Raw genomic sequence first — 13,656 nt, forward strand, 5'->3', positions numbered from 1 at the left:
CTCTCCATGGCTCCAAGAGATGGTTTATGAGCTAGAAAATTCCTCAGGTTATGTTGGGTCCTGGTTTCCCCAGGCTTGGGTAGGGAAAACTTTTCAAAAGTGCACACTCAGGTAAAAAACCCAACACTCTGAAAAGCTCCCAATAGGCAGCTATGTGGTCTCTGCCTCATTTATTCACATGAATTTGCAGTTGGTCTTTCTGGAGCTAGTCAGAGTGGGGGAAGGTTGCTACTTCAGGAGCCTGAAGAGAACTCTTTCATTTTTTGCTTCCATTCCCTCTGATTCCCAGCAGCACAGCTGGGTTGGACATAGTCTGAAACTTAAAGGAACAGGTACTTTGGGGGGTCCCTCTGGATATGGACCCCTAACCAAACTCCCCCTTTACCAAGCTGCATAAGTACAAGCACAAAGACCAGGACATAACTTGAAGGAGAAATGAAATGGGGTTTCCCTAAATTAGGAGGCCCAGGTTCCAATTTCACCTCTGCCAAGAATATGCTCTATAACCTTGGGCCTCCATTTCCCCATCTATAGCAGATATCATGAGGACTACAGACCATTCCTGTTAGTTTTGTAAATGTTTTCTAATCTACTATCTCCGAGAGAGAAGCTGTGTCTTATCTCATGATGGGGCAAGTGAGTTTGCCAGGGGTGTTATCGGGTGCTGCCCGTACCCTGGGACTGGGCACTGCCTGGGGAGCGCATGCAGTAGTACTTGTTCACCACATGCCTACACTGGTCACATTTGACTGTACAGCACCACTGGAATTTGCAATTGCAGCTGCTCATGGCCTCAGTTCTCTTCTCTTCCACCTGCAGCCCGCACTCAGTACACAGGTGCCCACAGCTGTGTTGCTCCCACCTGGATGTGTTGTGGCTATTCTGTAGGCACTCGCGACCCTCTGTGCCATAGATGCCCAGACTGGAATTGCGGGTACAGTAATCTGGTGATTCCTCTAAAAAGATCAGCTCAGCATCTGCGCTAGGAAGGAAGACTTCACTGGGTGCCCAGCAGCCCTCAGCGCTGTTCCCAGCCCTTAGCCGCCGCTTATCCATCTCAATTTTCAGCGCCTGGTCATACTTGGCCTTTAGGTAGTCTCCCATCTCCCGGAAGTCAGCCAACTGCAGCCAGCACGTCTGGATGCTGCAGCTCCCTGAGATGCCATGACATTTGCAGGTCCTTTTCATTGTGGCTCTCACTGCCTTCACAGAGAGAGAATACAAAAGAGAGAATGGCTCTGGGTGGGGAAGACAAAAGGCTGGCGATTAAATGGGGTATTTAAGAGCTGTGCTTCTTGATTTTGCAGGAGCACAGAATTATTGGGGAAGCTCATAAGAAATATTTGTTCCTGGGCCCTACCTCAGGTCTTCTCAATGAGAATGTTCAGGGGTTTAAGGACCTGTTATTGGTGATTTTAAAGCTGCCCTGGGTGATTCTGATGGAGAGCCAGGCAAGTGTTGAGAAGGTGTTACTGGAGTCAGGGAACCTTGGCTCCAGGCCCTACCTTCATTGCTTGTTCAGATTGTTTCTCCATCTGTTCAATTGGAATAAGAATTGAATAAAACAATGATCAAGGAAGTACTTTGTAAATTATTTTTTAAAAATATGATAATTGACTCTGTTATTGTCTTGAAGCTGGGTACTAGAATATTTGTGGGGGTTTGGATTTTGTCCTCTGGGCCCCAGCTCCAGAGTCTAACCCTTATACTCTCAAGATAATTAATTACCCACAGTTGTACTTAACTTGAAAACCTCTTCCCCTTACCCTGGGCAACCAGGAAATCTAAGTACAGGTTTGCAGAGAAATTTCTGTATTCTTGGCTCTAAATCCAACCTGCTCCAGATTTCAGTTCAGAATACTCCAGAGATTGCTACCCCACCAGAAATCTTGGGGAAGTGTTCTAGTGCCCTCCAGAGAAGCCTAGATCAGTCCTATCCCCTAGCAGCCCAGACAGACTTCAAGACACAATGCTGGACAATAAGCCCTTGTTAATTTCCTAGAACATGCAGTTGAAGTGATTAAAAATTTAAGTCATGGAAGCAAGGCCTTGACTTTGTATTGTTCTGTAACCTCAGAAACATGCCTGAGGAGAGGGCTGGAGCATAAGCCACTTGGCTCATACTTAACTGGCTTTGTCATCCACAGATGGGGTAGCCATCTCAGTCCTGCTGGATGGTGTGAGAATGAAATGTGGGTATGAGACAGCTCTTGGTAAGTTGTGAAGGGCTGTGCAGATGTGAAGCTGTTGCCAATATTGGCTGACTCCTATACCCACCAGCCTGCCGGCCCTGTTGTTGTGAAGATTCATCAGGGCTCTGGCATCCTTTCCCTTCTCCAAACTGTCCACAAAGAGTTTAGAGATCCTTTCCCCAAATTCCACATTGTCGCTGCAGCCTCCCCAGATCCAGCCATGGCCTCCTACACATAAGGAAAGAATAAGTTCTGCATATAGCTCCCTGCTAAGTTTCAGGAGAAGAGTCATAGTCTTTTTGGCTGACACAGCTGAACCATCCCCAAGAGCCCTAGAAGGGTGTAAAGCCATAGCTAAAGGTGAGACAGGGAAATGGAAGTGCTTGGGGTAAGTGGGGAGAGTCTTGTTTCCAGAGCCAACTGCCCACCCTTCAGGTACTTCTCAGCTCTAGGCAATTAGTTTTCTACACCCAGTTAAAAGTATGCACACTGGGGCTCACCTAGATTATCTCAAAAGTTCATTGCCGCTCAAACACTGTGGAATTCTGCACCAGTATTCTGCAATAGTCTTGTTAGAGCCACCTTTTCCTTCATTAGTGACAAATCTAAGTCTCTTAGGTGGTCTGTAAATAGCTGAGTAGCTCTGGATTATGGACAAGCCATGCCAAGCCTGAAATACCTAGCTTTAAACTCTCTTTGGCCTTCTCATTCCTAGTCATCTTGTATTAGAGGTACTTCCCAATCCCTGGACTCATGGACCCAGGCTCAGATCTCAGGAAAGTCCAGGTCCAGGAGCTCCCACAATTGAAGGAGCTGCTGGTGTCTAGGGATTTGAGGAAACTGTGTTCCTCAGCCATCCCCTGGAAGACTTTAGCCTGCACCCAACTCTACAGCCCCTCACCTCTTCCCAGTCCCATCAGTAAGCCCAACTTACCAGTTTTTCCATTTTTTGATTCATCACAGCCACAGTTTTCGAAGTCACCCATGCTACAGTTCTTGGTGATGGTGTACATCACTCCAGCAGAGCTGATCGCATGAATGAAGGAAGTCTCTCTGGTGGCTTTGGAGAGAAAGAGGGGACTGACTGGAAACTTGGACCCTGATGACCCAAAGAAGAGGCTTTGGAAAAACAATGCTGTTTCTCTCCCCTATCTCCCACCTCCTCTGAGTTGAAGAGGATGCTTTTCTACTTGAGCAATGCCTGTCTTTTGAGCCTCCGTACTTCATCTAGGCAGGAATGAGCATCCCCTTGCTACAGATGGGGAAAGTAAAAGCCAGAGACATAATGAAGAGACCAAGACCACTCTCCAGTTGTGGGGTTGGGATCAAGACCTTGCTCTCCTGAAGTCCAGCCTTGACCTCTGTCTACTAGCCACTGCGGCTGGTCCTTGGGCAGTGAGATGCAGGCCCAGGAGGCTGGCTTAGGAAAGAGAGAAGGATCTTTTCTTCTCTCTGGCCATGGAGCTGAGGCCATGTAATAATCATAATAATCATGGCTGCCACTTACTGAACTCTTATCTTACTAAACTCTTCACAAACATTGTCACATTTCATTTCCACATACTCCCTATTCTCTCTGTATATCCCATGGCAAGATATTTCTTTCTGTCCCCATCTTCTTTACTCCCTTCCGCCCAATTCTTCTCATGCAACTCTCTATTGTTTCTACAAAAATGACTTTTATGCAAACTACTGCACACAGTTACAAACAGCTGCACACACACCTGAGGCACAGCTCAGTGTGATCTCTCAGCTTATCTGTTGTTGAAATTTTACGGCAATTGAGCATATGTGATGCAGAGCCCTTTCCCCATTTTTATTTCATGCAAATCACTGCAAGATAAGTGTGTTCAAATACACAAACACAGGCATGCACTAAAAAAATAATTTCTTACATATGTATAGAGATACCTTATATCCGCCTCATTCAACACTTAGAATACTCCTGATGAGCTAAACAGAGCTGGTGTTACTGACCCAAATGCCAAAACGGGTTGAGAGAGGGTAAGTAACTCACTCAAGGTCATACAGCAAGGAAATGGCAGGTCAGCAGATCCCTGGTAACTTTTTAGTTCACTGTGCACATACACATCACACATATACATACACTGCAAGCCCACCTCCATGCACATATACTCCTCAGACAGGTGTAGTCCCACACAAACTTACCACTTCTCAGCCTGTTGTGGGTGGAGAGCTGGAGAGCATTTTCAGGGCAATTCCAGCGTTCCCAAGCAAACTGGAACTTACACTCCTCGATGCCACTCTGGGCACCCAAGGCCACACTGGTAGTGTAGGTCAGATAGGCCTGGCAAAGGGGAAAAGCCTGTGAGCTTCCACCCACTGCAGATCGTCTGGGGTAGGGGGAGTGGGCAGGAGTCAAATAGCCCATCTGAGTCCCAGCCAGCTCTCCATTAAGAAACAGTGACAGGTTCTGCTGGGTGAGGGGGTCCTGGCACTGTCTCCCTTCCCCTCTTTTCTTTCCCCAGAAGAGTCCCCTTAGGAACCACAATGTGTAAAAACAGGAGTGGGAGGCCATCCTACCTTGGGACCTGTTATGAGGAAATTGTTCACAGACCTGCCAAAAAGAAAAAGTGAGGCAGAGATGAATGAGATGAGACAACGAGGGCTTCCTTGGCAGGGAGTGAGGTGTGGGGGAAAGGACTTACCAGGCCGAGGCACGGAAGGTGGCACAGCATGTGCCCACAGCCACCCAGAACATAAACAGGTCCCCCATAACCCAGCCCACCCCAGGGGACCAGGTCCAGCTCAGGGCCAAGTCCAGAGAAGAAGTGAGGAGAGAGCAGGGTCTTTCTCAGTATTTATGTGGGGAAATTCTGAATGGCCAAGGGGAAAAAATCAACAGCTCTTCTCATTTGTCCCTCACTGGCAGGGCTGCAGGAGCCACTAACCCAATGGGGGATCAGGGAGGAGGGACTCAGCCCAAAGCCTTCAAGGAAAACTCCGCCCTACCCAGCCTGGCCAGTCCTTCTTCCCTCCCACACTGAGAGAGGGGCTAAAACCTTTCTCCTATCCTTGAGGTTTATTTCCTCTATAAGTCAGTTTTGTCTGTTCCTACTTGAGGGCCCATTTCTCAGAATCATGTGGCCCAGAGCAGTCTGGGTCCCTAACCCTGAAGGCAGGTCATCTATCTCTTGGAGCTACAGCGTTCTCATCTGTCAATGAGACCCCTCTCTTTACCCTGCCTTCCTCCCAAGGAGTTAATAATCATAGAGGAACTCTATTTGGGGCCCCCTCCTGCTCATTTACCCAAACAAGTGAGTGCACTGTCCCTACCCTTGATGACTGTGAGGTGATGGAATTGTGGGACCATGGAGGCGAAACATTTTAGAGACCATCTCTGCAACAGTCTCTTTTACCACATTGTACCAAAGTAAGTTCTGGTAAATTTCCTTCATTCCTAGTAAGTAGGTATATCCTTTTATATCAGATGGTTAGATCTCCAGTTTGTTAATTGCTCATACACATATACCTGAGAATCAACCATTGGGCCACCCAAGGCTGTATTTGAAAAGACTGATGCCTTTCTTTCCGATACTACTTTGTTACTGGGACTTCAGCTTCTCAGGCCGAATCTGTCTTTTAAATTTACTTTGTGTTCTTAGTGCTTAAGAAGGTGCCTGGAAGAATTAATGAATGAATGAAAGAACATGTGGCCCCTAGTAGGGACTCCAGGCACCATAGGTAGGGTTGGGGACTCCAGTGAAGGCAATAGGGGTCTTTCTTGTTTGGCGAAGTTCTTTTTAGGGTTGGTGAAAGAAGGCTAGAGAAATTCAGGAAAGTTATGGTTCTGACTCATTATCCTGTGACCATCATAGTATCCAGATCACTTCCCAGCACCCTGGACCTGGTTTGGATGGGAAGGGGAGTTCAGAAATTCCCCCCTCTAAAAGAGCTCCAGGGGCCAAGGGGTCCCCAGGCCTCTTTAGGGCAGAACACTCAAAGTATGGGCCAGGACTGGTGTCAGTCTGCAAACTGATTATTGTCCTTCTGTGACAAGATAAGAATGAAAATGGAAGTATTTAGGAATTTTTTATAGCAATTTGATGGAATAATTTTAGATACATTGAACTTAATAAAAAATTTGGGCTTCTATCTTGTATGTCTTTTTTCTTGATTCCTTTTTCTGGAAGGATGGGTGTGAAAAGCAGTCTCCTTCTTTGCCTGCTTATGGGCTTCTCTGCTTGGGGAAAAGAGAGTCTCAGACTCGAGTCACTTGGGAAAAGCTGGCTGAGTTTGCCTCAGTGGATTTTTCTCTGTCTTCTACTTTTCCCAATCAAGAATCTAATGTTTAACTTTCACTTCTTAAGGCAACAGGGTTAATTTCCATGCCACTCACTGTGGGGTCAGAGCAGGGTTAGTGATATCCCTGTGGTAGTTCCCCACCTCCTCATTGTAAGAGTTTTAGGAGTGACTCCACATTCACTTCCTGCGTATGAGTGATTGGGTCATATTCTTGTTTCCCCCATAGCACCTGGCATTTAGTTGGTACTCTACAAAAAAATCTTTTTTTGATCCCTGTACTGGCCAGCCATTAAAAAAAAAAAAATCATGGGCCGGCCCGGTGGCTCACTCGGTAGAGTGCAGTGCTTGGGAGTGTGGCGGCGCTCCCACCGAGGGTTCAGATCCCATATAGAGACCGGTCCGCTCACTGGTTGAGCGCGGTGCGGGCGCGACACCGAGGGTTGCGATCCTGTTGCCGGTCACAGTACGGGCGCGACACCGAGGGTTGCGATCCTGTTGCCGGTCACAGTACGGGCGCGACACCGAGGGTTGCGATCCTGTTGCCGGTCACAGTACGGGCGCGACACCGAGGGTTGCGATCCTGTTGCCGGTCACAGTACGGGCGCGACACCGAGGGTTGCGATCCTGTTGCCGGTCACAGTACGGGCGCGACACCGAGGGTTGCGATCCTGTTGCCGGTCACAGTACGGGCGCGACACCGAGGGTTGCGATCCTGTTGCCGGTCACAGTACGGGCGCGACACCGAGGGTTGCGATCCTGTTGCCGGTCACAGTACGGGCGCGACACCGAGGGTTGCGATCCTGTTACCGGTCACGAAAAAAGACAAAAAGGAAAAAAAAAATCATTTATTTTCTACAGGCAGAGGGAAGATAGTGAGTTTTTTTGTGTGCAAACTTTGTGCTTGTTCCTGCTCAGATTCTCTGAAGGTCATATAGTTTCTCTAAATGGAACTGAGGATGTTAAGGAAAGGCCTCTGGTCCAGGTATCAGGAGTCTTGGGCTTTGGCCACTAATTTGTTGTGTGACCTTGGGCAAGCTATTTACCACCATGTGGACTCAGTTTCTTCATTTGTAAACTGAGTGGGGAAAGTGTTGAACATTGAATGATCCCTCAAGACTATCCCAGCTCTCTTACATGCTGTAATCCTAATGTTAAGATTTATAGAATTTATTAACCCCAGAGGTGACTATAGGCCTGAAATGGGGAAATCTTACTTCCCTGCTGTGAGCATGACAGTCATCTTGTTCATCTCTGAATCCTGCAGCTGGACATCAGATGGACCTTTAAGAAGATACCTGGAGGACAACCAACACCTTTGTCAGAGTCCATTGGGGTCTGTCTACATAAGACCCCTGTGCTGGACTGACTAATGTCCTTCATTGCAAGCAGCAGTTCCCTTGGAAGAAGAGGAGAGCCAGAGACAGGCATTCTGCTGAGTCTGCAAATTATTTCCAGCCAACCTGTCCATCAATTTCCTTAGCCCCAGCTGTATTATCACATTAGTTTTTCAGTGATGATCCAACTTTTGGTTTGTCTCTTCCAGGAATGGAAATCTGGAGCTGAAGGCCAAACAGAAGATGACAATGGAGATAGACTGAATAGCAGTGTCTCTGAAGCAGTGGTGTGTTAGTAAGTGTTTAACAACTGGCTTTGGCATGGCAGGAGCCATATTGGTATCGCTTGCTGATTTTCATGGTGTAAATATTTCCACCATCGCTCATTTCGAACCGCCAATGTGAATTTGGGAAGAGATGCACAGTAGCATATCATTATTCAGTATTTCTAAGATATAGATATATTGGATGTAAATAACCTCGAGTTTATAAGTAATAGTAAATGTAGAAAAGTAATTAGAAAGCAATTGATTTTGAGTATTTATCTTTGTTTTTATATAATTTACTTAATAGTAAGTTTATATAATTTAATTTTAATAGTGGCTGTATTTAACAACCAGTTTGCAAAATTCCTGAGAATATAACAATCAGCTCTCAGGAACAGGTAGAAGCCACCTCCAGCACACCACTGAAGCCTAGTATCCTCCCTCTAGGCCACTGGGAGATAAAGTACAAAAGATTTCCTTGTGGAACTTAATACCGAATAATTGTTCCAGTTATGTGCAAGGGTTTAACTCTTGCTGAGTCATAAGTCTTGCTACCTGCCTTCAAGAAGCTTAGTATCCAGTAAATAGGAGACAAGGCGTGTATCTATGATGTAGGGCAGAAAGTGGAATACAATGGATAAGTGCATGTGCCTCTGGAAAGGCATTCATGGAGCTAGAAAGGAGGTAGACCCAGGTAATTCTAATTCCACCACTAATATTCCAGGATGATGAGATTCTAGGAGTCCTAGGGAAACACTAGGGGCTGTATTCAGTAAGGAATAAATCCGAGTCACCGCTGCTGTGCCCAGCTTCAGGAAATCTAGAGGCCCTTCATGGAACCACAGAGTGTTTGAATTAGAGTCCCATTTTACAAGGAGGCAACTGAGACCGAGAGAGAGGGAACTTACTCAGGGTCACACAGTAAGTTGGGACCAAGAGAGCCTGGATCACAATATCTTGGTTTGCCCAGGACTGAGAGGTTTCTCATGGTGTGGGACTTTCAGTGCTAAAACCAGACTGGCCTTGAGCAAACCTGTATGGTTGGTCACCCTACAACAAAGGTATGTATCCCAGGCCCACGCTTCTTTCCAAATGTGCACTTGCACTAAACTGCCCAAATCCTTGGTTTCCCCACATTTCTTTTCCAGGCTCCTTGTAGGGCTCTGGGCCTATGGGACCTGCTTAGACTATGGAACAAGTGGAGGAAGAGTTGGGAGGGACTGGAGAGGGGGTGGAGGTGACTGGAGAATGCCAAAAGAGAAAGAGGTAGGATTTCTGACTTTTTACACTTCTCTGCTAATTAGATAAGGAGGTGGTGGGAAGGGGGAGAATGAGCCTCCATGCATATTCTTCAGAGCTGTGACACTGAGCAGAGACCAGGGATTTTTCAATCTCTGGTCTCCACCCTCCCCCCTGGAAACTTCCCACCCCCGGGGATACTTGACTCCCAGTTCAAATGCCACAGCTGCTTGAGCTCCTGACCCTTCCTTTGGCCCCCTCAATTTAGCCTCAATGACTCGCCAAGTTCCCCAACAATAAGCTCACGAACAAAGTGGGGAATATATCAGTTTTCTCTTTCAGATCCAGGGTTGCAGGTGTGGGGAGGGAAATAGGAGGCCATCCTGTGTGGGAAATGGGAGTGACTGGTGGTCTGTTGAACACATGGGCCTGTGAGGGCTGGGGTACATTAGGGGGGATCAATCTGCAAGACATGACTATAATGTCAGAGGTAGGGTCCAGGGAACCAGTAGTCAGCCTCAACCCAACCTATCCTCTTACCAGGTTCTTGACTCTGCCACAGGAAAGAATTCAAGAGGAGAGTCACAGTAGAAAGTGAGGACAGGTTTAATATAACGAATAAGAGGCACAGATTTCACAGAGAGAGTGTGGCCTAGCTCCAGAGGCTGAGCAGGGCCCACAGCAAGTTTAACACAAAAGCAAGACATGCATACTTAAAGTTCAGTACAAAATGCAGGCTGGCTCAAGAGTGAGCAGCCACTTGCTGAAAGTAAGTTTGATACAAAAAGAAAGAAATACACACTCCACAGGCAGAGTGTAGGCTGGTTCCAGGAGTGTGAGCAACAGCCCCACCTTCTGCTAGGATTTGGTTTTTATAGTTTTGCTTTCTAATGAATATTCAGTTAAGGGGGTGGCTCTCAGTTGTGTAACATAGTCCTGCACATGCTCAGTTGGTCTCTTTCTGGAGCACATTCATTGGTCAAATTCTGTCACATGCACCAGGCATATTTAAGAATATTCTGTGCTCTCTGGCACCTCTAGTGGAAGGTCATTCAGCTACCAGGGTTATATATCCCTTCTCTACTGAGCATGCCTAACCACTGGATTTGCATAAACCAGCACCTTGTGGTCTCATTTTCCCTGTGTTGGTGCTGAAAATAGGTCTAACTGGCAACAGTAGCTTTCCTCTAGGGGAGGGCCTTGCGGAGGGGCCTGAAATGTTGGAGAATGGCTTGAAACCCAGAGGTGTGTCCTGAAATCCAAGCCCAGGGAAACTGAGCACCTCTTATACCAACTAGATCAGTTTCTTGTTTGAAGGTGTGTTTCCTTAATCAATCTGGAAGCTGCCTAGGTCTAGGCCTTGTCAATCCCAGCTACTGGAGGATCTCCCTAAGGATAGGGGCATATTTCTCTCATCAGACTATGGTGCCCAGATGGCAGAGGTTATATCTTCACCATTAGCCTAGGAAGGGCTGGAGTTGGAGGAGCTCATCTAAGAAGAGGTGTCAGTTGGCTAAAGCTTCTTTATTAAATTTTTTATTCCCTCACTGTTCTAAATCCTTGTCTCTGGACACTGGATAGGACACAGAAGTTCTCAATTAATGTTCCTTGATTAATTGTCCAGGAAGAACGTATAAAGCTGGTTGTGGGATTTTATTAGTTTTTAGAGAAATATGCATGCATGCATGCATCCATTTACTCATTTCAAAAATATTTATCTACTGCTTCAGGCCACTACTCAACACTTATGGGTACAAAGTGAGTTAGGAGATATTTTTATTCTGGAGGAGATCTCAGTCTGCTCTGAGAGAGAGAGAAGGTTAAGCAATTTATAACAACACAGTGACATATATCTATATGTATATATTATATATATAAATGTATATATTATATAAATGCATATATATTTTATATATATATATGTGTGTGTGTGTCTGTGTGTGTATATTATATATATATGTGTGTGTGTGTCTGTGTGTGTATATTATATATATATGTGTATATTTTCTGGTGGCTGGCCGGTACAGGGATCAGAACCCTTGACCTTGGTATTATCAGCACCAAGTTCTTCCAAGTGAACTAAGCAGCCAGCCCCACAGTGACATAAAGTACTCCGGAAAGGTTGGAGGTGAAGTGGGAGTAAAGGGGGAAATTCTGTAGAAGAGGGCTTCTGATTAAGACCTGCCCTCCGGTGGCAGTGAATGATACAACAGGCTCTTTGTTGCTGGGATTCAGTACTGGAAATGTAGCCTTTATTGAGTACCACCTAATGGGTAGCCAGTGCAGTGGTTGGCACTGAGGTGGGTGTGCAGTAAAACTTACAGAGTGACTTTTGTCCTTGGAAAACTTGCAGTGTGCTTATGGATATAAGGCATAATTGAAAAAGTTATCTATCAAACAACACATATTTGAATGTGCACAAAGAAACAATGTGCTTTTAAAAAAGTATGTAATTGATTCATGCTCCTTACCAAAAAAGTGAAATAAAATGGAAATATGTAATGTAAAAAAGGAGAGTCTCCCCCCATTCCATTCCCTGTCAGTAAATATTATAAACAATTTAGTGTGAATTCTTTTCTCTGTATCTACAAATGTTTATATGTACATATTTAATTTTAAACATAGAATTGTGCTATTATTCCTCTGCTTGGATTTTAAACTTTTATGTCATGAATCCATTTCCACAACACTACATATCAATCTACTTGGTTTTTCCTTAATTTTCAAGCATGCTCAAAAGAGTTAGTAGTTCTCTGAGTTAGCTGAAAAAACAGTCCTCTTAGACTATGTCTCCATTTTCCTCCCTGGAGGCAACAACTTTCAATCTTTTAAACGATTTAATTGGTATTACCCCCACATTTCTAAATAACCTATCTGAATCCTCTTTCTTGACTTTTCAATTTTAGATATTATCTGTTGACTTCCCTGCATGCAGAACAAGAATTTGGCTTTTCCTGTCCCCACCTATCACCACAAACGCATCTTTCTCCTCCTCCCATCTCCCAACATGGTTAAATTGTAATTTTACTTAGGTCAATATTCAGTATTTACCTTGTGATTATGTAAATACTATTTAGAAGAGAGTTACATAGTAAAACAGGCTTCCCTTTTTTTCTTTATTACAAGTCTTTTTGTTTTCCCTGGAATTAATAATTCTCTTTTCTTTTGTTGTTTGTTTAGTTTTCTATGTATGTATCACCACCTCAACCCCAAACTCTGCCATTTATCTAAAGCACCTCTTAAGACATTCAGCAGTCTGGCCTAGTTACCTCTCTACTATACAGCATAGCTGTCGTCTTGGTATCTTCCTTCACCATCAGGATGGGGTTCACCTTGCTTCTCCATTTTGTTGTACTTCCTGTTTCTTATATTTTATGTCTTTCTATTTCTCTTTTTTTTGGGGGGGGGGAAATGGCTGGCTGGTATGGGGAACCAAACCCTTGAACTTGGCGTTACAAGACTGTACTCTAGCCAACTGATCTAACCGGCCAGACCTTCTATCTCTGTTTACTCCCTCATTTTGGTGGATAACATTTTTCAATAGCTTCCTGAGAAAGGATGCAAATTTTTTGAGACCTTGCATATCTGAATATCTTCATTCTGCTCAAACTCGAATGATATTTTGGTAGGGAATAGAGTTCTAGGTTGGAAATAATTTTCCTACAGAATGTTGAGGTCATTGTTCCAATGTCTTCTAGTTTCCAATGTTGTTATTGAGAAGTCTTGTGCCATTTTGAATGCTATTCTTTTGTTAAGTTACCTGTTCCTCTTTCCACTACCCACCTTGGAAGGTTTTATTTATTTATTTATTTATTTAAAAAGATGACCAGTAAGGGGATCTTAATCCTTGACTTGGTGTTGTCAGCACCATGCTCACCCAGTGAGCTAACTGGCCATCCCTATATGGGATCCGAACCCAAGGCCCTGGTGTTATCAGCACCACACTCTCCCAAGTGAGCCACAGGCTGGCCCAGGTTTTAGAAACTTTTCTTTATTCTCAGCATACTGGAACTTCAGAATGATGTGGCTTTGATATAGAATGTTTTAATTTCTCATGGACTCTTTAATCAATAAACATGTCTTCTTGTTCTGGTAAACTTTCTTATATTATTTCTTTCATAAGTTCTTTCCCTTCAATTTTTTTTCAGCTTTCCTTCATTTTCTGTGTTCTCTTTTTCTACAAATATTTGTGTGTGTGTGTGTGTTGGTGGGGGGCCTATTGGAACTCTTGGACTGATTCTGTCATTTTCTTATCTTTTATACCCTATTTTTCCTTTTTTTTTCCTATTATCTAGGAGAGTTCCTCAACTTTATCTTCCAAACATTATATTGAATTTTTAAAAATTTCTTTATCAAGGG

The 13,656-nt window shown here is 44.7% G+C and overlaps 1 protein-coding gene across 1 annotated transcript; it reads right to left on the reverse strand.

The window, feature by feature from the left end:
• Positions 1–223: 223 nt before the first annotated feature.
• On the reverse strand, positions 224–5,131 carry WNT8A (wingless-type MMTV integration site family, member 8A). Its single transcript, XM_008589981.1, has 6 exons — positions 4,862–5,131; positions 4,737–4,770; positions 4,362–4,500; positions 3,127–3,252; positions 2,278–2,420; positions 224–1,203 (listed from the first exon to the last, which is right to left on the reverse strand). Exons 1-6 carry the CDS (start codon positions 4,927–4,929, stop codon positions 655–657), a joined length of 1,059 nt encoding a protein of 352 aa, XP_008588203.1. The 5' UTR covers positions 4,930–5,131; the 3' UTR covers positions 224–654.
• Positions 5,132–13,656: the final 8,525 nt, after the last annotated feature.

The sequence above is a fragment of the Galeopterus variegatus genome, unplaced genomic scaffold, assembly GCF_000696425.1.
Source record: "Galeopterus variegatus unplaced genomic scaffold, G_variegatus-3.0.2 Scaffold5788, whole genome shotgun sequence".
In the NCBI taxonomy this organism is placed as follows: Eukaryota; Metazoa; Chordata; class Mammalia; order Dermoptera; family Cynocephalidae; genus Galeopterus; species Galeopterus variegatus.